The sequence below is a fragment of the Mustela nigripes genome, chromosome 14, assembly GCF_022355385.1.
Source record: "Mustela nigripes isolate SB6536 chromosome 14, MUSNIG.SB6536, whole genome shotgun sequence".
In the NCBI taxonomy this organism is placed as follows: domain Eukaryota; kingdom Metazoa; phylum Chordata; class Mammalia; order Carnivora; family Mustelidae; genus Mustela; species Mustela nigripes.
Genome location: NC_081570.1, coordinates 93,120,899 through 93,146,123, shown reverse-complemented (window position 1 = coordinate 93,146,123; position 25,225 = coordinate 93,120,899). Strand labels below are relative to the sequence as shown.

Below are 25,225 nucleotides of genomic sequence, written 5' to 3'. Positions count from 1 at the left end.
CCCTGGGTGGCTCAGTGGGTTAAAGCCTCTGCCTTCGGCTCAGATCATAATCCCAGGGTCCTGGGATCGAGCTCCGCTCAGGCTCTCTGCTCAGCAGGGAGCCTGCTTCCTCCTCTCTCTCTGCCTGCCTCTCTGCCTACTTGTGATCTCTGTCAAATAAATAAATAAAATCTTTAAAAAAAAAAAAAGATTCAAAATACTCACCTTTGATGTTGGAGAGAGAAAATAAAGAGCTTTCATTTGTCTGACAGGTTCTCGATTCTTATAAATATTCTCCACAACTAATAAAAAAAAAGTAATTTTATAAAACCAAACAATGGAAACAATTTTAAAATAAGCTTTACTTCTTATTTCTAATAGGGAAACACATTCACATATACTGGGTTTAACATTTTCTTTGCCTCCATCTGATAAATCAAAAAATCCCCAAAATGTAGGGATGCTTGAGTGACTCAGTCAGTTAGGCATCCAACTTTTGATTTTGGCTCAGGTCATGATCTCAGGATCTGGGGATTGAGCCCCACATAAGGCTCCATGCTCAGCACAGAGTCTGCTTGTCCCTCTCCCTTTTGCTCTGCCACTTGTACCCCCTCTCTAAAATAAAAAAATAAAATCTTTTAAAAAAGTACCAAAATGTACCTTCCCTAAAATGAAACTCAGGTCTAAGTGCTCATCATGAGAAAAAAAAGATAAAGCAGCTATTTCATAGTTGGGTCTACCAGCATAAGCAAGCAACATGCCATGAAGCAAGCAAGAAAAATACAGTAAAAATTAAAATATGTATTCCTTTTTAAAAATATTTTACTATAGGGTGCCTGGGTGGCTCAGTGGGTTAAGCCGCTGCCTTCGGCTCAGGTCATGATCTCAGGGTGCTGGGATCGAGTCCCGCATCGGGCTCTCTGCTCAGCAGGGAGCCTGCTTCCCTCTCTCTCTCTCCGCCTGCCTCTCTGTCTACTTGTGATTTCTCTCTGTCAAATAAATAAATAAAATCTTAAAAAAAAAAAAAAAAAAAAATATTTTACTATAATAGCAATATGATACCAGATATTTGGTTAAGCACTTAACATGAATTATCTGTTAAACCTTATAGTAAGTTTTATATAACAAACCTTTAAGTTAATTATTTTACAAATGAGGAAACTGAGGCTTGAAGTTGTTAAATAACTTGTCGAAGTTACACAGCTAGAAAGTAGAACAGGTAAGATTCCAACCCAGATCTGTTTGACTCCAGAATCCAAGTTTTAACTACTAATATTCTTCAAATAAACTCCTAATTAACTTATTCTTTTAAAACTATGCAATACTGATAAAGTATTTTTAATAATGAAATATCAAAATTTACTCAATTATAGTTTTATTATTGAAATTAAGAGGTTCATAAAATTAACTTATATGAAACGATGAAAATTTAAAACTAGGAAACTCAAAATTGTCAAATTAACTGTTAAAGCTATATTAAAAAAACAAAAAACAAAAAACTGAAGTATCATTCCACAAATCAAGAGAACCATCTTTTAAGACTAAAGCTGTCAAGAGTCCCAGAAAGAATTAAAAAGATTAAACTTGGGGCACCTGGGTGGCTAAGTCAGTTGAGCATCCAACTCTTGATTTTGCCTTAGGTCATGATCTCAGGGTTATGGGATCAAGCCCTGTGTGGGGCTCCATGCTCAGTGGGGGGTATGCTTGAGACTCTCTCTCCTTCTGCCACCTCCAACTTGTATGCAAGCACATTCTCTCTAAATAAAATAAATAGGTACGCCTGGGTGGCTTAGTCTGTTAAACGTCTGCCTTTGGCTCAGGTCATGATCCCAGGGTCTTGGGATGGAGTCCTGCAATAGGTGCCCTGCTCAGCGGGAAGTCTGCTTCTCCCTCTGCCTGCTGCTCACCCTGCTTGTGCTCTCTCTCTGACAAATAAATAAAATCTTATAAATAAATAAATAAAGTCTTATAAAAAAGAAAGGAAGAAATAAAAAAAGATAGATTACTCTGACAGGGAGATTACTCTGATAGGGAGGCTACTTTGGGGACTTCTCTGGTAAATTTGGTGATTGATCTTTTTCCTCCCTACATTTATACTAGTAAAGTATAGGTTTATCATAGCTTCTATTAGGATGTCAAATAAGGTTTCCAAGGGTGTATTTAGTTTTATCTCCAATCCCAACAACTGTAATTTCAACTTTAAAAGATTAAGGTTAGTGGGGCACCTGGGTAGCTCAGTGGGTTAAACCTCTGCCTTTGGCTCAGGTCATGGTCTCAGGGTCCTGGGATCAAGCCCCGAATCAGGCTCTCTGCTCAGCAGGGAGCCTCCTTCCCCCTCTCCTTCTGCCTGCCTCTCTATCGGTCTCTCTGTTAAATAAATAAAAAATCTTAAAAAGAAAAAAAAAGATTAAGGTTGGGGTGCCTGGGTGGCACAGTCAGTTGCAACCAACTGTTGGGTTTCAGCTCGGGTAGTGAACTTGGGGTCGTGAGATCAGGCCCTGAAACTGGTTTCACATTGAGTCTGCTTCAGATTCTCCCTCTCTTTCCCTCTGTCCCTCCTGCTTGTGCTCTTTCTCTCTCTCAAATAAATAAATCTTAAAAGAAAAAAAGAGATCAAGGTTAAATCTTATAAACTTTTTATTGCTTAACCCTCAAAATGAAGTGTCTTACAGTCATCTTATGCTGCATATATTATGTTTGGTGAGTAATATACATGTTAAAATGTGAAAATACTATGATATGATTTAGAAAAGACTTTGAAAATACTCTTAAATATCTCGTTATTAATAGCACAAAGTGCCACTTCTTTTTTTTTTTTTTTTTAAGATTTTATTTATTTATTTGACAGAGAGAAATCACAAGTAGGCAGAGAGGCAGGCAGAGAGAGAGAGGAGGAAGCAGGCTCCCCGCTGAGCAGAGAGCCCGATGCGGGACTCGATCCCAGGACCCTGAGATCATGACCTGAGCCGAAGGCAGCAGCTCAACCCACTGAGCCACCCAGGCGCCCAGTGCCACTTCTTTAATTCCTGGAAAATGGGTATCTATTAAGAGATTTTTTAAAAGGATCTTTATAATTATTCCTATAATAGTGACAAGGAGAGAGCACCGAATCCTAACCACTAGACCACCAGGGAATTCCTATAACAGTGACAAGGAATAATCTAACTCCCAGTCTATTTTTAAGGATTTTTAAAGGATTTTACTTAGCTTTACTTTATTTTTTAAGGATTCGACTTAGCTTTACTCTTCATTGACGTAGCATCCTACATTCATTTTTTCTCATCAATTTTTTAAAACTTCTAAGACACTACTGAATATTTTAATGAAATGACCTGAATGATGACAGAAAGTATGATCACTGAACCTGCAATGCCAAGTCTAATTGAGGGAATCTCAATTTGAGAGCCCACGTGGGACTCAAAAGGACTGTGCAAGTTCAAGTTGGTAGATATTATGATGATTAAACCAGAGCAAACCGAGGTGACAGCAGAGGATATAAGGAAGCAATGTGCTCCATGATAAACAGTCCTTATGAAATGCTTCTCAAAAAAAAAAAAAAAAAAAAAAAAAAAAAAAGCATGGGGCGCCTGGGTGGCTCAGTGGGTTAGGCCGCTGCCTTCGGCTCAGGTCATGATCTCAGGGTCCTGGGATCGAGTCCCACGTCGGGCTCTCTGCTCAGCAGGGAGCCTGCTTCCTCCTCTCTCTCTCTGCCTGCCTCTCTGCCTACTTGTGATTTCTGTCTGTCAAATAAATAAATAAAATCTTTAAAAAAAATAAAAAATAAATAAAAAATAAAAAAAAAAGCATTCTGTGGTCAAATTATTAAAAAACTGAGTATTACACCTAAACCCAGGGGAATCCACATATTTGATAGCATATTAAAAAAACCTCTGGAAAGTCCCAAACTTACTTGGCAACAGAATCTTTTCCTTGAAGAGTATCTATGAACACTGAACATACAGTAAGAACAATGGTCTACAAAAATTCAATAAAACTTTACAGTGCAAAACTGTTCTGTAGCTTCACAGCTTTTATTCACATTAACAAATGCTTCTCACTCTAGTCGCAAATCAAAATGACCTCTGGAAACTTAAAAAACTTCGTGGCTTAATCAATATTACATTTGTCCAACAGTAGAAAAATCAAGGCTTTAATCCACTGAGAAGACCATAAATACCATAAAGACAAACAAATATATATTACAAATTAGATATTACAAATATATAATCAATAATAAAATATTTTATGTTAAAGATATGACATATAAATATCAAAATAAACATTATAAAAACTTTCAGATAATCCTCCCGCTGTATACAATGCTCAGGTTTTCTTGAAAATACTGGTGTAGGGGCATGTGGGTGACTCAGTGGGTTAAGCCTTGGCCTTCAGCTCAGGTCATGATCTCAGGGTCCTGGGATCCAGTCCCACATCGGGGTCTCTGCTCAGTGAGGAGCCTGCTTCCCCTCTCTCTCTGCCTACCTGTGATCTCCCTCTGTCAAATAAATAAATAAATTTAAAAAAAAAATAGAAAATACTGGTGTACATTTGAACCTCACAAGTAGCAGTGACAGAGGGTACACATTCTACATTAAATTCCAAAATATAAAATAATTATATTTGACTTTTTAAAAAATTTTATTTATTTGAGAGTGAGAGCTAGAAAGAGCAAGCACATACAGAGGGGCGAGGGAGAAGCAGACTTCCTGCTGGGCAGGGAACCCGAAAGAGGGCTCGATCCCAGAACCCTGGGATCATGACCTGAGCTAAAGGCAAATACTTAATGAACTGAGCCACCCAGGCACCCCTATATTAAACTTTGAGCCTCAGTTTCCTCATTACCAGTGAGGATATTTAAAATCTCTTTAAAGGGTTGTCATGGATCATACAAAACCATTATCAAATATATAACAGTTAAAAATTTCAGTAACAAACTCAACAAGGCAACTGACTTAGTTTTGATCAGGGCACTGAATTATAGTCTCAGCTAAAGAAAACTTCCAAGGGTTACTCTTTTTTTCTTTAAATTTATTTTCAGCATAACAGTATTCATTATTTTTGCACCACATCCAGTGCTCCATGCAATCTGTGCCCTCTATAATACCCACCACCTGGTACCCCGACCTCCCACCCTCTGCCCCTTCAAAACCCTCAGATTGTTTTTCAGAGTCCATAGTCTCTCATGGTTCACCTCCCCTTCCAATTTCCCCCAACTCCCTTCCCTTCTCTAACTCCCCATGTCCTCCGTGCTATTTGTTATGCTCCACAAATAAGTGAAACCATATCTTATTGGTTTCTTCCTGTGTATATTAGTCCTTGCATAAGATCCATGGTTAAAAGCTAACTGTCATGTCATGAGTAATAGTTCTAGAAAGTTGTTTTCTAAAGCTTCATGTGGCATTGAACTTTACATTTTTCACTAGACTGCAAAGGGAAAAGAAAAGAAGAAAATATTAATAATGCAGAAAGAGACTAAGGCAAAAGAATAAAAGTATATTGTAGATAAGGTTCAAACTTCATGTAAAGGCAGCACTCAGGAGAGCAGGGCATGGAGCTAAGAAAGTATGAAGGGAGTGGAGTCATAATGGGTCCTAGGGAGAATATTATTAGCAGAGTAACAGGGACACGAATATGCCAACAGTTCTAGAAGGAGAGCTGCATTGAATGGATCTCTGCCTCTCAGAAAATGTAAGTGATAAAAGCATGGAGATTTAGTTAAACTTTCAGTTTGTACATGTCATTTCTTGAATTAATTTCTGAATTTTTCTTCTTCCTCACCTTTTCTCTACTTTGTGTTAAAACCATTTGCAAAAAAGGGATTATTTTCTATACAATATGGCATAGTTCCCAGACACACTGAGTACTATAGGCTAAGGCTTACACAGTAGGATTTTCTTTTTTTTTTAAATTAATTTATTTATTTTCAGAAAAACAGTATTCATTATTTTTTTTACCACACCCAGTGCTCCATGCTATCTGTGCCCTCTATAATACCCACCACCTGGTACCCCAACCTCCCACCCCCCGCCACTTCAAACCCCTCAGATTGTTTTTCAGAGTGCCAAGGGTTATTCTGAAGATCCACAGAGAAAAGAATGTCCAGTGAATAAAACATAACCCCCTCAGAAACACAATGACTAAATAAAATTTATTAATACTTCAAACTTCCCCAATCACAATAAATAAAGTTTTGAAGATGAGTATTGGTAACACTTACCAGTTATACCCTCTGCTAGAAGATCTGTCATTTTACAACATGATGCCAAAAGCTTAGTGGTAAAGTCATCTAAAAGCATGATCTTAAAATGAATATAAATTAAGAAAGTATAAGGACTTGATTGCCAAGAATTCACAAAACACAGAATACATTAAACCCACTCAAATATAGACCTTATATTACATAAAATGAAAATATTAGGACAACAGGCAAAATTATCTCAACTCACCTTTTAACTTGTATGACCCGGAAATTTATTTTCTCAATATACATACATATAATATCATAATAAGTAAGCAAACAGGAACATTTCCATTTTGAAGAAGAGAACTTGTTTGTTTTATTTTTGATAACCTGTTCATCTTAAATTTATCCTGTGTTTAACATCAAATTTTCTTAAAATTATAAAATTCCACTTCTGGAATAATAAATATTCCAGGCGCTATTCTAATCATTTGCCATGGATTAATTCATTAATCTTTACAACCACACCATGAGGTAATACTATCCCTATTTTATAAACATGGAACAGAGAGATCAAGTAATTTATCCAAGAAGTCACAGCTATCAAGTGGTGAAGCTGGGATTTGAACGCAATCAGTACAGTTCCAGACTACACAATTACAGAAGTATAATAAGGACAGTATATTGATGTCCTCAATTAAAGGGCAAAATATGCAAATTTTACCTTCCATTCGCCTTCTTTCTTGCAGTCATCAAACACTGTTGCTTTTATCTCTGCCAAAAAAAAAAAAATTTATGAATCTTAATCAACAGCTAGAAAAAGAGTAATAGAGTAACTACTCAAAAACAACTATATCAAAATCATTGGGAAAGTATCCAATTGAAAATCTGTTAACCTACATAAAAAGTAGAAATACTTGTTAAATTCTAAGTAAAAACCCAATTATTATTATTATTATTATTTTTTAAGATTTTATTTATTTATTTGACAGAGAGAGAGATCACAAGTAGGCAGAAAGAGAGAGGAGGAAGCAGGCTCTCCGCTGAGCAGAGAGTATTATTTTTTTTAAAAAGATTTTATTTATTTACTTGACAGACAGAGATCACAAGTAGGCAGAGAGACAGGCAGAGAGAGAGGAGGAAGCAGTCTCCCTGCTGAGCAGAGAGCCCGATGCGGGGCTCGATCCCAGGACCCTGGTATCATGACAGGAGCTGAAGGCAGAGGCTTCAACCCACTGAGCCACCCAGGTGCCCCAAAATCCAATTATTGTTAATACCTAACATTTATAAATTTATTTTTAGAGAGACAGTACGCATTCATACCCAATTGGGGGAGGGGCAGAGGAAAAGAGAACCTTAAGCAGACTACTTCCTCACTCCCCCATGCCTGAGCTGGGGAACCCAACTGGGGACTCCATCCCATGACATTCAGATCAGACTTGAGCCAAAATAAAGATTGGAACACTCAACTGAGTCACCCCGGTGCCCCCTACTTATATTTAAACTGTAATATGTTTTTAAACTTTTGAGAATAAAAATATTATGAAAGGGTGTCTGGGTTGCTTAGTTGGTTAAGTGACTCAAGTCACAATCCTTGAGTCCCAGGACCGAGTCCCACATTGGGCTCCCTGCTCGGCAGGGAGTCTGCTTCTCTTGCTGACCTCCCTCCTCTCTCTCTCTCTCTCTCTCAAATAAATAAATAAAATCTTAAAAGAATAGTATTATGAAAGGCTAATATACTTAAGAATATATTTCAGTATGTAAATATATCTCGAAAATATTTCTGAAACTATTAACTAATTTGCTTTCTCCTATTCTACTTAAATCCCAAGTAAATAAGATGAAAACAAAACTCACAGGAAAATCCCATTGCTAAATTATATCTGACAATTGAAACTAGTTACTTTTCTTCCTGGTTTACTGCATTACAATTTTCAACAATTTATTTATAGCACTAGATACAAATATTCAGTCTTCATTTATAATCAATAAATATTTACATGTTCCTTTCAATGATACTCAAAATCTAAATATATTTTTTTAAATTAGTTCACTGATTTACAAAATTTTTTTCTTATATATTAAATAATACATAGGCAATTCATACAAATATCTATTGTTCATGTCATAATAAGCAATTCCCCACATTTAATGTTTTGTTAATTTTCAATTTTTTAAAAAAGATTTTATTTATTTATTTGAGAGACAGACAGTGAATGAGAGATAGCATGAGAGGGGAGGTCAGAGGGAGAAACTTGTGGAGTTGAGAGCTCAATGCAGGGACTCAATCCCGGGACTCCGGGATCATGACCTTAGCCAAAGGCAGTTGCTTAACCAACTGAGTGACCCAGGCGCCCGATTTTCAATTCTGAAAATAAAAAGTGGTATGTAATAAATAAAATAGAATTAAAATATAAATTATTGTAACTTCTAATTTCACTAATTCCTGGTATGAGATGTTTATATAATTCATTTGAACTTTTCTAATTTATATTTAAGTTAATGCTTGTAGAAATATTCAAGCAGGGTATATTTAATAAGGATTTACTAAATCTCATCATAACAAGTGTGATCTGGAAGGTTTTACTGTAATTGGGAAGGCTTGAAAGTGTTAAGGAATACTAGTTAACGTGCTTAGATATGTTTGCTAGGAAGATTATAATAATAAGTGAGAATAATGGCAAAAGCCTAGAATGTTGAATGCTAGTTTAAGCCTAAAGCACTGATTTCCTCTACTCTATAGGCAGAGATGAGGATTTCTCAGGCAGAGTTCAGACACTAAAATATTATGCTACTTCCCTTTCTAAGCCTGCTTTATTTCTATATACCTTAAGTTGAAAATCAAAGAAACAAATGCTCATGGAATTTATGATGGAGCAGATTGAAGAGTTCCCTTGGAAGAATTCATCTCATTATAATCTTTAGAACCATAGAAACTACACTGTTTCTATACTGCAACTAGTTACATGTCACTATTGAGCACTTAAAATTTGGTTAGCCACTTAACTGGGATGTCCTGGAAGTATAAAACACACAACAGATTTCAAAGACGTAGTACTAAAAAAGAAATGGGGGGACGCGTGGGTGGCTCGGTGGGTTGGGCCTCTGCCTTCGGCTCAGGTCATGGTCTCATGGTCTCAAGGTCCTGGGATCGAGCCACGCATCAGGCTCTCTGCTCAGAGGGGAGCCTGCTTCTCCTCTCTCTGCCTGCCTCTCTGCCTGCTTGTGATCTTTGTCAAATAAATAAATAAAAATTAAAAAAAAAAAGGAAAATATCATTAATTTTTTAATTTTTACAGTTTAAATGATAACCTTTTAGAAATTTATTATTAAAATACTCTTTATCAATTTCTCTACTCTTCTTTAATGTGGCTATTAGAAAACTTTAAATTATTATGTGGCTTGCATTCTATTTCTACTGGATAGTGCTGCCTTGGAATCCAAAGATACCTAGATAGTGTCAGCGTCTTAAAAATAGACAATAAAGAAATAACTAGCTTTGTGGACTAGAAATTAGGGGCATCCATGAAAAGTGATAGGATCATAGGTAAGGTATGTTTGGAAGGACATCAAAGGAAATCATATCAACTAACATTACAGAACTAAGAAGGTATTTCCTCCAAATACCAATGAAAATTATATGACCTTACATACGTTTCTCTAGCACCCCAAATATGGATATATTGCAAAGATTCAATTCCTTCAGTTGGCTTCTCTACTCTCTTCCTCAGAAACCATATTAATTCTTAAAAGTTTCATCTATCACACCCACCCTTCACTTTTTTCCCTACATTACTGGGATGTAACTGACATAAAAGACAACTTTAAGATACTCAATGTGTTGACTTGATACACATATACTGTAATATAATTACAACTGTAATGTTACTTAACATCTCTAACACCTCACATAATTACCATCCTTTTAGTTATTTTGGGAGGTGAGAACATTTAAGATCTATCTACCTTAACAACTTTCAAGTATATAATACAGTGTTGTTCTCTATAATTACACTACTGTGCATTACATCCCCAGAACTTACTCGTCTTCTCACTGTAAGTTTGTACTCTTTGACCAAGTTCTCCCCATATCCTGTAACCCCAGTAGTCCTTCTATTTTCTACAAATCTTATATCTTACCCTTCATATCTTATATCTTATCCTTCAATTATGCAGTATAGGTTTAAGCTTCTATATACCTCAAACTGAAATTATAGTTCCCTAAAAACTTCTCTATTTCTAAGACTTCTCCATTTCTAAGAGGTTTCATTGGCATTTTCTTAGTCATAGTCTTTGGATATTTCTTCCGTTCCCCCATATCCAATAAAAAGGCAGTGTTGACTGTTTTATCTGGTAACTGCCACTACCCCAACATTGCCTTGATTCTCATCATCTCTCACTGAACTACTAAAATAGTCTCCTACTTGAATGTCCTGCTTTCTACCTACAACCCCTTTGGCAGTTCAATCCATTTTTTCCACACTGCTGTCAGTTATCTTCTTGAAGCACAATTTTCTGTTTACATCAAAGCCTACCTCGAAATTCTCTCAAGCGCTCACTCCTGCCTACAGAATAAAATTTAGATTTTACTATTCAACATCCTCTAGCAAGTGGCCTCTGACTACTCTCTAAGTTGATTTTCCACCAGTCCAAATGCTACCCAAGTAACAACTTATTAATGCCAACCACTCTGCTTTGCTCATTCTTTCTCCTAAACATAAAGGGAGATATATTTAAATATAATACCAAAGAGGAAATGAAAACTTTGAAGGGAAAAATGAAACTAGAGCTAATTTAGTGTGCATCAGCAATGTGGAAGGTATACTTGTACAGTTCTCTTAAATCACAGAGAAACTATTAACAAACCTGGTGACAACACAAAAGAAACTGGTTTGTTTGGAAAATAGGAAATCATCTATGAATAACAGTTTTTAAGGAAACCAAAAAGCCTAGCAATGTGTAATTCATAAAGAAGTAAATAAGAGGGGAAAAATACCAGTACTAAAGACAATCTCAACATGGGCCTGGAAAAGGCACCCTTCCCTCTTTATCTGTTCTTATCTAAATCCAGATCTCAAATTCAGCTCCTTTTTCTGTGATTTATACCTATATATCTCCACCTGCTCACTAGATACCACAACTTTTCAATTAACCCTGTGTTCTAAACCTAAACTGCTTTTTCCCTCCAAAACTGTTCCTTCTCTTTCCCTTTACCAATAAACAGCATCATCTGCTGCCTACTCTCCTAGACCTGAATCCTAGTGTAAGATGACTCTCCCCCAGCTTAAATCCTATTTATTCTATCTCCAGAATCTCTCTCATATTCTCCATCTGTTTTCTATCTCCTTTGCCACATTTGGCCTTCTTTCTTGGACCAACACTGTAACAGTGCCAGTCTCTTTGCCTCCCACTCCAATTTATCATCCTGTTCTAATATCTATGAGGGTTTTTCTCTAATAATCAGATTATTACAAAAATGGAATCAACATATATCCATTACTGTCACTTGCTTGTTTTCATTAAATATACATTATAGATACCCTTTATACAGAATATAAACACACAGATACAAATACTTCTTTTTGATAGCTACATTACATTCCTTACTACAGGAACACCATAATTTATTCAACTATTCTCCTATATGACAGGTAGTCATCCTGTTTCATTTTTGCCACTATAATTTGCAATGAAGATCTTTATACATATATCTTTTTTTAAAAGACTTTATTTAGGGAGCCTGGATGGCTCAGTGGTTAAGCCGCTGCCTTTGGCTCAGGTCATGATCTCAGGGTCCTGGGATCGAGTACCGCATTGGGCTCTCTGCTCAGCAGGAAGCCTGCTTCCTCCTCTCTCTCTCTCTCTCTCTCTCTCTCTGCCTGCCTCTCTGCCTACTTGTGATCTCTCTCTGTCAAATAAATAAATAAATAGTCTTTTTAAAAATAAATAAATAAATGAATGAATGAATAAATAAAAGACTTTATTTATTTGAGGGCATCTCGGTTGATTAAGCATCTGCCTTTAGCTCAGGTCATGATTTTAGGGTCGTGGGAGTGACTCCCACATTGGGCTCCCTGCTTGGCAGGGAGTCTGCTTCTCCCTCTACCCCTACCCCTGGTGTGTACTCCTTCTTTCTCTTTTCTCATGCTCTCTCTCAAATAAATAAAATCTTAAAAAAAAAAAAAAAAAGACTATTTAAGTGAGAGAGAGAAGGCAGAGAGAGTACATGTACTAGAGGGAAGAGGGGCACAAAGACAAGGACACTCCCCAGTGAGCACAGAGTCCATCTCAGGGATCCATCCCACAACTCTTGAGATTATGACCTGAGCCAAAGTCAGATGCTTAACCAAATGAACCACCCAGGTACCCCTATACATATATCTTTATTCACCATTCTTTTTATTTCTGAAGGTGAGGCTCTGTAAGAGACTGTTGGCATCAAAAGATATGTGTCTCTTATTTTACTCTATGTTGCCAAATGCTTTCTCAAAAGTTTTTAACCATTCGCATTCCCACCAGCAAGCTTCCCAATTACAACATGATTATCAGTCTGATGGGTCAAAGAACGAAACTGGTCTTGATTTGCATTTCCACTAAAAACAATCAAATCAATATCCCAACCTTCAAATCACCTGTTTACATCCTTTATTGCTCTATTGAGTCATTATCTTCTCCTTATCAATTTGCAGATACTCTATATATTAACCCTTTCTTCCTACGCATAGTGTTTTCTTCTAATCTATAGTTTAGCTGGTGTCTTCTACCATATAGGGATTTACAATTTTTACTTAATCAAGTTTTTTTTTTTTAAATGGGATGTGAGTTACCAGATAGTTTTTTTTTTTTTTTAAGATTTTATTTATTATTTGACAGAGATCACAAGTAGAGAGAGACGGGCAGAGAGAGAGAGGAGGAAGCAGGCTCCTTGCTGAGCAGAGCCTGATGTGGAGCTCCATCCCACGACCCCGGGATCATGACCTGAGCTGAAGGCAGAGGCTTTAACCCACTGAGCCACCCAGGTTCCCCGACTGTTGTTTTTTTTTTTAATCTAACTCATGCTAGCCTATATTTTCTCCACATTTCACTGTTTTACATTTTATACTTTAGATCTTTAATACATATGGAATTCATTTTAACTTGCTAAAGTTGGACTAAAATCACGCCTAATAAACAAGGAGCAAAGAATCATGGTAAGCAGATGTCAGAGCAAAACGCCTTAAGACACAAATGATTTGTAAAATGTCATTAAATAATGAAAACCTAATATTAAATATTTATGACGTAAACAAAACAACATAAAAGAAATACTATGGGATAAGAGAAAACTATGAGGAATCCAAGTGGACAGGATGGCTGGGTGGCTCAGTTAGTTAAACGTCTGTCTGCCTTTGGCTCAAGTCATGATCCTGGGTCAGGATAGAGTCCACATGGGGTTCCCTGCTCAGTGGGAAGCCTGCTTCTCTCCCTACCTTTTGCTCCCCCTGCTTGTGTGCACATACTACCTCTCTCTCTCTCTCTTTCTGACAAATAAATAAATAAATAAATCTTTTTTTTTTTTTTGGACAGAGAGTGAGACATAGCAAGAGAGGGAACACAAGCAGGGGGAGTGGGAGAGGGAGAAGCAGGTTTCCCACCAGGCAGGGAGCCCAATGAGGGGCTCGATCCCGGATCGTGACCTGAGCCAAAGGCAGATGCTTCATGACTGAGCCACCCAGGCACCACAAAAAAATAAATCTTAAAAACAAACCAAAAAAACAAAAAACAAAAAACAAAAAGGAATGCAAATGGAAATAAAGAAAATATAACAAAGTGAAGATCTAAAAAACAAAATCATAAAGAATTTAAGCTGAAAAATCTTAAAGAACATTTAAGTCCAAACTCTTCATTCTTTAAGCTCTGAAAGTTAAATATAATCTGGAATGAAAATCAAGTTTCCCAACTCTTAGTCCAATGAGAAGAAATAATAAACCAGTCTTTTATAAGTAATGCGTAATGACAATGTGTTTGAAAAATTAAAGAGTCAAAAAGCAGACTTGTGGGACCATAAAGAAATGTACATTCTCAAAAAACTTTTATACATGTTACTAATTCCCAATTAGGATTCCAACAGATTCTGCTGAACTGTGGCCCACGTTATTTAGTGAATAGGTAAGAATCTTTTTTTTTTTTTTTAAGTGGGCTCCAGGCCCAGTATGGAGCCGAAAACAGGGCTTAAACTCGAGTCCCTCAGATGAAAACCTGAGCTGAGTTCAAGAGTCACATGCTTAACTGACTGAGCCACCTGGGCATCTCAGGTAAGAATCTTTATAAAGGTAAATCCAGGAGCCCAGGGCAAGAACAAATGCAATACTCATTATTAGTCAGCTGAATGAACAGACTAAACTGCACATGGGAAAAACCAATTAGGGCTTAAGGCACACTGTTTAAAAATTGTAAGAAAGTAGAATATATGAAAACTGAGGACTACTTTAAGACCAACTAAATGTATACAAAGGCAACTATTAAAGCACTAATATTTCTAGGCAGGGACGTAGTGAATTCTGTATTTCTGCAAAGAAAATACAGAAGTACCCCTGGGGCTAATAATACATTATATGTTAATAAAAAGGTCTGGTGGTTTCTTCCTTTTTTTTTTTTTTTTTTTAAAGATTTTATTTATTTATTTGACAGAGAGAGAGCTCACAAGTAGGCAGAGAGGCAGGCAGAGAGAGGAGGAAGCAGGCTCACTGCGGAGCAGAGAACCCGATGCGGGGCTCGATTCCAGGACCCTGGGATCATGACCTGAGCTGAAGGGAGAGGCTTTAACCCACTGAGCCACCCAGGTGCCCCGGAGGGTTTCTCTCTTAAACATAAAGGTGTGAAAATAAAAAGCTACTGTTACAAAAATTATTTAATGGTAATACAAGTCAGAATAGTATAATAGTTATTCTGGAGAAGAGGGTAGGATTTGGACTGGGAAGAGTTATGGGGTACTTGGAAGCATTTTGTATCTTGATCCGGGTGGCAGTTACATGGTAAAAATCCATTCAGCTGTCAATTTAGCATTAGCACACTTAGCTATATGCTTAATGAAATCTTATTTTCCTTCAAAACAGAAGCAAGAAAACTTCCTTTCAGCATTGTTCCAACAGAATCTCAAAAATGCTAGACACTGATTTTTTTTTTTTGCTGATGACTGATACTTGAAAGAGGAAAAAAAACCTTCCTTTTTAATGATTCCTCACTGCCTAATGTCTAAACTATTTAGGTCCAACCTACCTTTTGGTCTTCATCACCCTATTACTTGCAACAAATACTCCATATTCAAAAGGAATTATTGCCTCTCCCATAAAAACTGTACTTTAAGGATTGGGCCATGGCTCAGATTTCCCTGTCTGGCAAAATCCTACCACATTTCAATTGCCCTTCCTCTCTGGAGGCCTCCTTGATCCACTTCCAGAAGGGCAATGATTCCTTTTTTCCTGTTCTTTCATGAAACATTCTGCATTGCTAATACAGCACGTGCTACTTGTGTGCCATTACCCCCCACTGAACTGTGAATTCCAGGAAGCCAAGATATATATGCACTTAAGATAGTGTGCAGCATAGATACTCAATTAATACTGATTTTAAAAAATACATGACTGTGCAAATATCCGAAATTAAAATAAAATTTTGCTTGACAAGATAAAGTTAAAATGACCAGAATGAAAAAATACATAAAACAAAAATAATTGATTAAAGCAAAAATATATTTTATATGTGATTATATTTTAATAGAAAACTTGTAGAAGAATTTGTAAGAAACCTAAGAGTAGTTGTATCTGGAGAGGGAGGCTGGGACAATCTTTTGCTACCAAAATTGTTTTTGCCACATCAAGGTATTTAGACACTTAAAAATGTTAATAGTAAAGACTATGAAATAGCATGGAAAATGCTATGTTGATGTTAGGTACTTAAAAAAATGAATCACACCTGGCAATTCACAGACCTGTACCCCTGGGGCTAATAATACATTATATGTTAACAAAAAAATTAAAAATTAAAAAAAATGAGTCACATTTTTTAATATAAGGACTAAAAATGAAAGAAAATGTGAAAAAGGGGAAAAGCTTATGATTAAACATATAAAGGACTGCCTTAAATACATTCTGATTACTTTTATCTGTAATTTTTGTAGAGCAACTTTCTCTTAACATTTCCTGTAAAACATGTGCTAAGAATCACAGACATCAGACTACTACTTACAGACAAGACTGCAATGAGGAAAAAAACCGCCACAGGTGGCTTGAACTTGCTTTGTTTTGTTGCTTTATTTTTTAAGTTGATTCATCATATTTTTATTTAAAACCTTTTATCAGTGATTTTTTTTTGCTAGTGCTTTCCTATAGCAAAAAGTGGCAACTGAGTAATACCAACCACTAGAAACTTACGCTGATTTTAGGTATGGAAATTAGTTTTGCAAATAAATATAGCCTTTGCACTCAAAATAGTAAAGCTTTTTTTAAAAAAGTGTTTTTAAGGGGCACCTGGGTGGCTCAGTGGATTAAGCCTCTGCCTTCAGCTCAGGTCATTATCTCAGGGCCCTAGGCCCTGCATCGAGCACTGCATCTGCAGAGCAGAGAGCCCAATTCCCCTTCTCTCTCTCAGCCTACTTGTGATATCTCTCTCTCTTTCGTGTCAAATAAATAAATAAAAATCTTAAAAAAAAAAAAAGTGTTTTTAAGACAGTCCCTAAAAGCTGATCGATCCCTTCTCATGTTTTTGGTCTCAGCTCAAATGTCACCTACTCAGAGAAACCTTTCCAGATCCATCTAGCTAAAGTAGCCTATATATATATCTCACTAACTGAAATGTTGTTTATTTCTTGTTTACATTTTTATTTTCTATTATTTCCTACTTGAATGCAGGCTTTGAGAAGACTGGGAACGTCTCTGTCTTCTACTGCTGTATTCCCACAGGAATTCAGTAGTAGTAATTGAACAAATGGGGGACTTCGGGTAGCAAAAAATGGAGAAAATTATAAAAATAATCTACTATTTACTTTTAACAAGCATTTGCATTTTGTTAGGGCCTGTTTGGAATTTATAGCTCTAGAAGACACAAGAGTGGACCCAACTTTAAAAAGCTTATCAAGACACATTAGGCAGTAGTGAAAAGTGCCATTTGAGAAGGATACTTCAAATGCTCCAGAAATTTAAGAGGCTGGGTTAAAATAAGAAGCCACTATGGAGATAGTAGCCCCATTTGAGCCAAGATTTGAAGGCTAGCTAAAATTTGGACAGGTAAAGAACAGGCATAAGGGAAGCATTCTGAACAGAAATTGGCATAAAGATGGAGAAGATTTCAAGAAGACTCAACAGTATAGACTAGTTGAACATCAAGATCATACAAGGAAAAGGTAGAAAATAAGGTAGGTTAAGGTCAGGTTATAAGTCTTCAAAAGCAGACTAAGTATTTGAAATCATTTCTAGACAACTGGAGGGACTCTCTCCAGTCTTCAAACAGAAGATCAGCATGGTCACAGCACTGCACTGTAACAAGAAAATTATTCTGGCAGCTATTGGCCAGTTAGGCTATGAGCAAGAGCTTGGAGTGTTAGTAAGGAGGCGGGGCTACAGCAATAAACTGGGCATGAGATAAGGCTCTGAACTAAGGTTTAAATTAAACACTACAGAAATTCGCAGACACATGACATGTTAACTCTGCAGCCAGAAGGATCTGGGTGTGAATACTAAGTCTATATTTAATAGCTCAATCAGGTTTCTAAAAAAGAGCTTTATTGAGATATAATTTGCGTACCATACAATTCACCCAAGGTGTACAATTAAACAGCTTTCAGTATATTCAGAGTTGGGCATCCACCACCATAATCAATTTTATAACCTTTTCATTACTCCAAAAGGAAACCCTCCCCTTAGCCATTATCCCTGAATCACGCCATCTTCTCCTCCCCCCAGATGTACACAACTGCTAATCTACTTTCTATCTCCAATTTTAGACATTTAATGTAAACAGAGTCATACAATATGTGGTTATTTGTGAATGGCTTCTTTCAACTGGCACAACTTTTTCAAGATTCATCAATACTGTACCATCTATCAGTAGTTCATTTCTTTTTATTAATAGTTCATTGTAGGACATACTGCTTATTACTTATCTATTCATCAACCCATAGGTATTTGGGTTGATTTTTTTGGCTATTATGAATAATACGGCTATGATAATATGATACAACTATGATATTTTAGTATCTATGAAGATATGTATTTCAACATCTATGAAATAAAGATAATCATTCTTACCAAATTTTCATAGATGTAAAAAATAATGCCTGACACCGAATAAATGTTCAAGAAATATTAGTTTCCTTCTCCCTACATTTTGGGTAATTTGAAGGTTATTTAGCTTTCTACCATGATGCAACTAGCAAATCTAGCTAGATCAATCTAGCAAAACCAAAAGATTAGTATTCTCCTACCTCTTAGGAGATTCCTTCATCATTTCTTACAGACTCTATTCTCTTTTGCTAACAGAACTCAGAGTCCCTCTTCTATCTCTTTCTACTTTACTCTCTATATGATGAATGAATGTCATCTTGTTTTTTAGTTATGTTTCTATTTACACAAAGATTCAAATAACTGTTTTTTAACCCTGACATTTCTTTCCTTCCTTTCAGTCTCCCATCTTATCTTACACTCCATCTCACATCCTGGTGCAACCTCAAGTTAACAGCACTAGACAGAAATTTTGTTATCGCTAAACTCTGCCTCTTGCCCAGTTTCCACACTATCAAAACGGATGTTATTGTCATTAACTGTTTTTTCTTATAAATGCTGATGTTACATAGCTTGGCAATTATTTTTACAATGCAATTCACTACTACTTTCATGTATATGTACTTACATACCACTGTGATTGAAAAATAGTACCAAATCTTAAGTCACCCATGCAAATCTTAAAAAACAGAATGCTAACCCTATTATTATCAAATTTTAAAAAACATGTTATCATAACTTATTTCCCCCCTTCTATTTATACAGTCGTTTTAAGTATCTAGTATGTTCAGCAATATGCCAGTTACTGATTTGGAGTTTTAATTTTATACAAGGAACTCTGTAACTCCCAGAATTTTAAGTCATGTCTATCCTTTGCTTAACAAACCAGAGTCAGAAATACTAATTAGATGTTACTCCTTTTCCACTACTAGGCCATAATTAATTTGAACTCACAAGCCAAACAATGATGGTTCTTCCTGTTTTCTGGTTTCATTCCTTCTCTAACCTGTCAGACCTAGCTTTGGAGTGATTTTTTATGAAATCGTAGATGATAAGGCAGAAGAACAGAACATCAGTACCTAACAAGCAGTAGTACAGTCGGAACAGCAGGGAGTGGCCCAGAGCGTGTGGAGAGAGAAGGTGCAGCTTTTGCTCCGAGATTTAATCATTCAAATTGTTCCTTCTCCAGAACTCTTTAGAAAGTGGGCTCCTCTAGGAATACGGAAGAAGGGTCTATTTAACAGAAAGGTTTTGTTTTTCTTTCAGAGGACCGGAAAGTGTAGTTCTAAAACCCTGCTTGGTACTAAAACGAAGATGCCGAATAAGCAGTCTTTGGAAACAAGTGTGGGGAGAAGGGGAGGGGCGGGTTACAGAAACACAGTGCAGATTGTCCCGGGTGGAGAGACATCACCGACTGGCGGGGCTCCGGGGGGAGCAGAGGAGCGCTGGGAGCCCCGCCGAGGATAGGCACAAGGGCCGCGCGAGAAAAAGCCAGGCTGGGGGCCGCTCACCCAGGGCAAGGCTTCGGGGCCAAAGCGAGGCCGAGACGAGGCGGTGCCCCATGAGAGGGAGAAGGCCACTCGCTCCACCCCGCCCATTCTGGTGCTGACAAGAAATAGGGGTGGGAAGGAAAGCAGGAAAAAGTCCTAGCAGGGACGCGGGTCCCAAAGCAACAAGTGCCCGCGGCGGCTCCCTAAGAAACTGCTGGTCCGGGGCAGGAAAGCAAGGCACAGTGTGGCGGCCTCCTGGCCTTCCCACGCTTAGCCCCTGCCCCACCGCACTCACTCTGCCACACGACGCTCTTCAGCCCCCGTTCCGTCACCGGCGGCGCCATCTTCCCAACACTGCAGAAGAGCAGCCTCCGCCTCCCGTTTGCAACCTACTTTACCAGGGCGAAAGCAGCTCTGTGGCCCTGCCCCCACTGACTGGCCGCGCCCTCCGGTGACGCCACGCGCGACTGCAAGGGGATTCCCTCCCACTCCTGGACCGAGGCTGCGCAGTGAGGGTGGAATCGGCTGGGGCAGTCGTGCGCCCCCTAACGGGAGGTTCCATTAGCAGAAATGCGTCGACCTCTGAGGTCAAAAGCAAAATCGTTCCTGTGGGTTGAGAGAGAAGGCGATGTAAGAAATTCCGAATTCACGCATACAGTAGTTGAAGAAGTACTTCCCTCTCTTTGCAAAAGAAGTCTCCACTTTGCGAAGCAATTCATAATACACTTCACTCAATAGCCAGCTCAACTACCAAATAGAAAATTTATCCCTTACTTATTTTATTCATTTTTCAAGGACGTAATAATCGTGTAGAACTCTGAGGTCCCCTCCAGTGTGTCCCTAACTATGCAAGACTTCCAGGGCACTCAAATAAATGAAAAACCCACTTCCAAAGAATTTTAAATCTCCTTTGAGACCTCCATTATTGGCATGTTGAAGGTAGTCAAAAGTTGATTGAAAAAAAAAATGAATGTCTTGGGACGCTGGATGGCTCAGTGGATTAAGCCTCTGCCTTAGGCTTAAGTCATGATCTTAGGGTTCTGGGATAGAGTCCTGATGCCCCTGCTTTTGCGCGTGGGTGTGTGTTCTCCGGACAGTTACGAAATTTAAAGAAATTTTTGGCAGAGAGCTATTTCCTGAGAGGGTGCTTTGGAGATGAAATCAAAGTAATCAATCACAAAATAAATCAGTTTGGTTGCTGAGAACCCCATCTGTGACATAGCAATCATATACATTGTCAGGAAGTAGAGTTTCCTGCAGATTTGCAAAGAACCGATAGTCTTTTTTTTTTTTTTTTAAAGATTTTATTTATTTATCAGAGGGGAGGGGAGAGAGCGAGCACAGGCAGACAGAATGGCAGGCAGAGGCAGAGGGAGAAGCATGCTCCCCGCCGAGCAAGGAGCCCGATGCGGGACTCGATCCGAGGACGCCGGGATCATGACCTGAGCCGAAGGCAGCTGCTTAACCAACTGAGCCACCCAGGCGTCCCAAGAACTGATAGTCTTAATAGGAAAGTGGAAATGGTTAGTTACTATACTCATAATAACAGTGACTGATATTTACTGAGTGCTATTATATGCAAGGGATCATGGTAAGTGGATTATCTCATTGATCCTCAAAGCAACCCTTAAAGACAAGGAAACATACTCTGCTTGTGGTAGAGTGGGGACTAGGATAAGGCAGTAGAGTAGTCTGTGGGATAATTTGCAATATATGCTCTGTAGGAGAGAAAAGGAGAATGAAGAATAAAAGCATCCATAATTTGGGTTCAAGCACACCCTGTGGCGTTAATGGTTTTTCCGTTCATGGCTTATATGGGAATGGAAGCTGGAACCCTGACCTCTTTTAAACCTACTTTAAATGGACTCAGTTGCTCAGGATCTTAAACAAATGAACACATCATTTCCCTCTCCCTTTTCAATTGAAAATCAGATTCTGCTGAGTATAGGAGGTGGAGCCTCAAGCCCTGAGAGAAAGACATGACAGTGCAGACTCACTCTTTTGAAATGGAACTTCTTGCCCTAGAGAGTTAAACCAAGACAGAGAAGTGAGGTGGGTGAAGAGCCTCCAGGTGCCAGGGAATGACACAGAAAGGCCTTCTGGGGTTGGAAGTTTGACTTGGATCACATGGGGTACAGTTGTAGCTCATGTCCCTGAAGGCTACATTCCAAGGTGGCAGAGAGTTACAGTGGAACAAATGTGTGCCTTAGCCTAAAATCCTGGCTCTGCCTCTTAGTAGCTGTGTGACTTCAAATACCTCAGTTTCATTGCATTTATGTGTTACAAATATGATAAAACCTCACACAGCCCAACAAGATGAAAGTACTTATTGGCATTTTACAGATGTGAAAACTGAGTTTCAGAAATTAAATAAATCATGTAAGCCCTCAGAATGGCTCCAAGATGATTGCCTTTTCTGTTGTACTGTATTGTTTAACCTCCCTTGCTCCCCCAATTTTATATAAGCTCCCTGAGCTGTCTTTCCTAATTTGCCTAGACAAGGAATTTGTCTTTTTGCCTTGACAAACAAAATTTGTTTGTTTGCCTTGAACAAGGAATTTGAGTCTCCTGAACATGACAAGGCAGAATGTAGGGTAAAATCCAACAACACTGGTCAGAGGCAAAACATCTATGTATGATGTTTTGAAAGAATTTGAAAGAAGAAAAATAATCAAAATAACAAGGGCTGAACATAAAAGCTCTTGAGTTAGGGCAACTCATTAACTCACCATCTTATTTCCAGGTCTTCTTCCTTAATAACTGGTGACTTAATCATGATAATCCAGAGAAATAGTCTCCAAAAAATATCATGGATTAGTAGGTCTCATCAATGCTACATATTTATGTGGCCCCATGATAATTTGTGTTTCAAGTGGTTAGCTGTGTAAACATGAGTGAGTTATTTGACCTTTCTGAGTCTTATATTCCTTGTCTGTATAAAAGAGTAATATTATCTAGCTCATAAGGTTGTTCTGAGAATGAACTGAGTATCTGGAAAGCACCTAGAAGCACATGGTATGTGCTACACCCATGTTTTGCTTTTATATAAGTTCACCCAATGTGGACCACCTTGTCTTCTGTAGAATTCTGACCAAAACAGCCCAGCCTCAGATGCCTCGGTAAAGTAGATGGCCATTTCCTTTTCTGTGTCCTGGTATTCATAAGATTGAGGTGTACTGGTCCCAGATCCCCAATGTCCTAGAACCAGGGATTCTTACCTTCATTTGGCCTTAGCCCTTGGCTCTGTGGCTATTCCAGTCAGCCATGGACACAGCTCTATATGGAGAGAACACCCTGCTGGCAAGTGGGCTCAGCACACAGTCTCACATGGGCCCTGCATCACAGCCCAGAACACTGCCCCAGTTCATGGTTGCCCTCACACAGCATGGACCCACTCTGAATCTCATAGACCCCTCCAGATCGTCTCACCAATGGTTCCTCACATGCCAACGCCCTCTGCCTTCTGTTAAACAAGGAGGCTATTAAACTGAGGTGGTACTAATGCCTTAGCAGCCTGTGTAAGCAAACCAAACCTAAGCCTATGCATGTCTCAAGGTTAAGAAATCAAAATCTGGGACACCTGAGTGGCTCAGTCGGTTAAGCATCTGCTCTCAGCTCAGGTCATGAGGATCCTGAGATCAAGCCCTGTGTTGGGCTCCCTGCACAACAGGGAAGTCTGTTTCTCCCTCTCTCCCTCCTTGTGTTTGCCTATGTGCTCTCCTTCTATCAAGTAAATATATAAAATCTCAAGAAAAAAAGAAATCAGGGGTGCCTGGGTGGTTCAGTTGGTTGGGCATCTGCCTTCGGCTCGGATCATGACCTCGGGGTCCTGGAATCAAGCCCCACATCAGGCTCTCTGCTCAGTGGAGTGCCTGTTTCCCCTCCCTCCCTCTGCCTCTCTGCCTACTTCTGATCTCTCTCTTTCAAATAAATAAATAAAATCTTAAAAAAAAGAAGACATCAAAATCTAAAGACAATCAATCAAACAGCCAATTAGGCTTTCCCAAATATGGAAACCACTTAAGCTATAGCCAATCAAATAATATTCTTGCTTTGCTTCTGTCTCTTCTCTATGAAAGTCTTTCCTTGAGATTCTGTCAGTGGAGTGCTCCTAACGACTTCTGGTTTGGTGCTACTAAATTAGAATCAGGTTTGGCTCAAACTCTTAAAATGTTTAATATGCCTCAGTTTATCTTTTAACACTTCTTAGCCTCTTATCACTGAATTTTGGGAAGAGCTCCCCAAGGCAAACCTTCTAAGTTTCTCAAACTTGGCTATATGTCACTTGGTGAGTTTGTTAAAACTATAGATTCCCAAGCCTGGTCCCAGATGTACTGAACTAGAATATCCAGAGGTGATGTCTGGAAATCCTTACTAAGCAATAATGAGTTCTCCAAGTGACGTAGATGCACCTAGTCCATCTCCTGTCCATATACTTGTGTTTAAGAACAAAAGTGCATTAAACTCAGCCCTCCTCTGTGGTGCTCTCTGATGCAACAAACTCTGCTTTTCCTACTCACACTATTTTTTTTTTTAAGATTTTCTTTATTTTTGGATGGAGAGAGTGTATGCACACAAGCAGGGAGAGCAGCAGAGGGAGAGGGAGAAGCAGGCTCCCCGCTGAGCAGGGACCCCCCAATGTGGGACTCAATCCCAGGACCCTGGGATCATGATCTGAGCTAAAGGTAGATGCTTAACTGGCTGAACCACCCAGGTGCCCCTACTCATACTATTTTTTAATAAGCTCTCAAAGGACACACATTTTTCTAGGTACGATAGGTTTATATATCATTGTCTTTCCTCTCCGAAGATGAAGATAGTGCAGTGTGAGTGGGGGATGTGACCAACAAGATTAACAGTCCTCCCCACAAAACGTGTGTGCATGTCAGTCTGCCACTTAGGAAGGCTTTGCTTTGACTGTCCCTCCATCAAAGTCTTCGCTCAGTCACAACCTTGCCTACAATCCTTCCAGCAACAGGCCAGCAGCTCTGCCCGTGCAGATGCTCACGCATCACAGGATGCTCTGGGATGGCCAACACTACAAGCAGTTTGGTTTCCTCCTAACTTGAGATGAGGATGTTTGTTACTACAGTCTTCCCTAGAAGATGAGGCTCTCCAACCTATGGCAAGGTCCTGCTGGAGGTCTGTCTTGAGATGAGCAGTGTCTCTGCATGGTGGATTTCAAGCTCTCGGAGAATGAACATTTGCAGCCCTTGAATGGCAAGAGTGCTGTGTGGCAAGCGCTGGTGTCCATGAAATAGCTATGAAGTGGATGTGTTGAAGTCTGTGTGTAGTGTTTGGCTACAAAATCTCAGAGG

General features: G+C 38.6%; 1 protein-coding gene across 2 annotated transcripts in view; it reads right to left on the bottom strand.

Annotated features, from left to right (window-relative positions):
* STXBP3 (syntaxin binding protein 3) overlaps positions 1-20,356 on the bottom strand; it is a 63,186-nt gene extending 42,830 nt beyond the window's left edge. Inside the window, exons 1-4 of one of the 2 annotated variants that reach the window (XM_059375608.1) lie at positions 20,203-20,356; positions 6,885-6,934; positions 6,197-6,278; positions 205-281 (exon numbers count right to left, since the gene is read on the bottom strand). In XM_059375608.1, coding sequence (XP_059231591.1) covers positions 205-281; positions 6,197-6,278; positions 6,885-6,934; positions 20,203-20,251 — 258 coding nt within the window. In that variant the 5' untranslated portion in view covers positions 20,252-20,356. The remainder of the gene's footprint in view (positions 1-204; positions 282-6,196; positions 6,279-6,884; positions 6,935-20,202) is intronic. The other variant, XM_059375607.1, reaches the window with a different exon arrangement.
* Between the last annotated feature and the right edge of the window lie 4,869 nt (positions 20,357-25,225).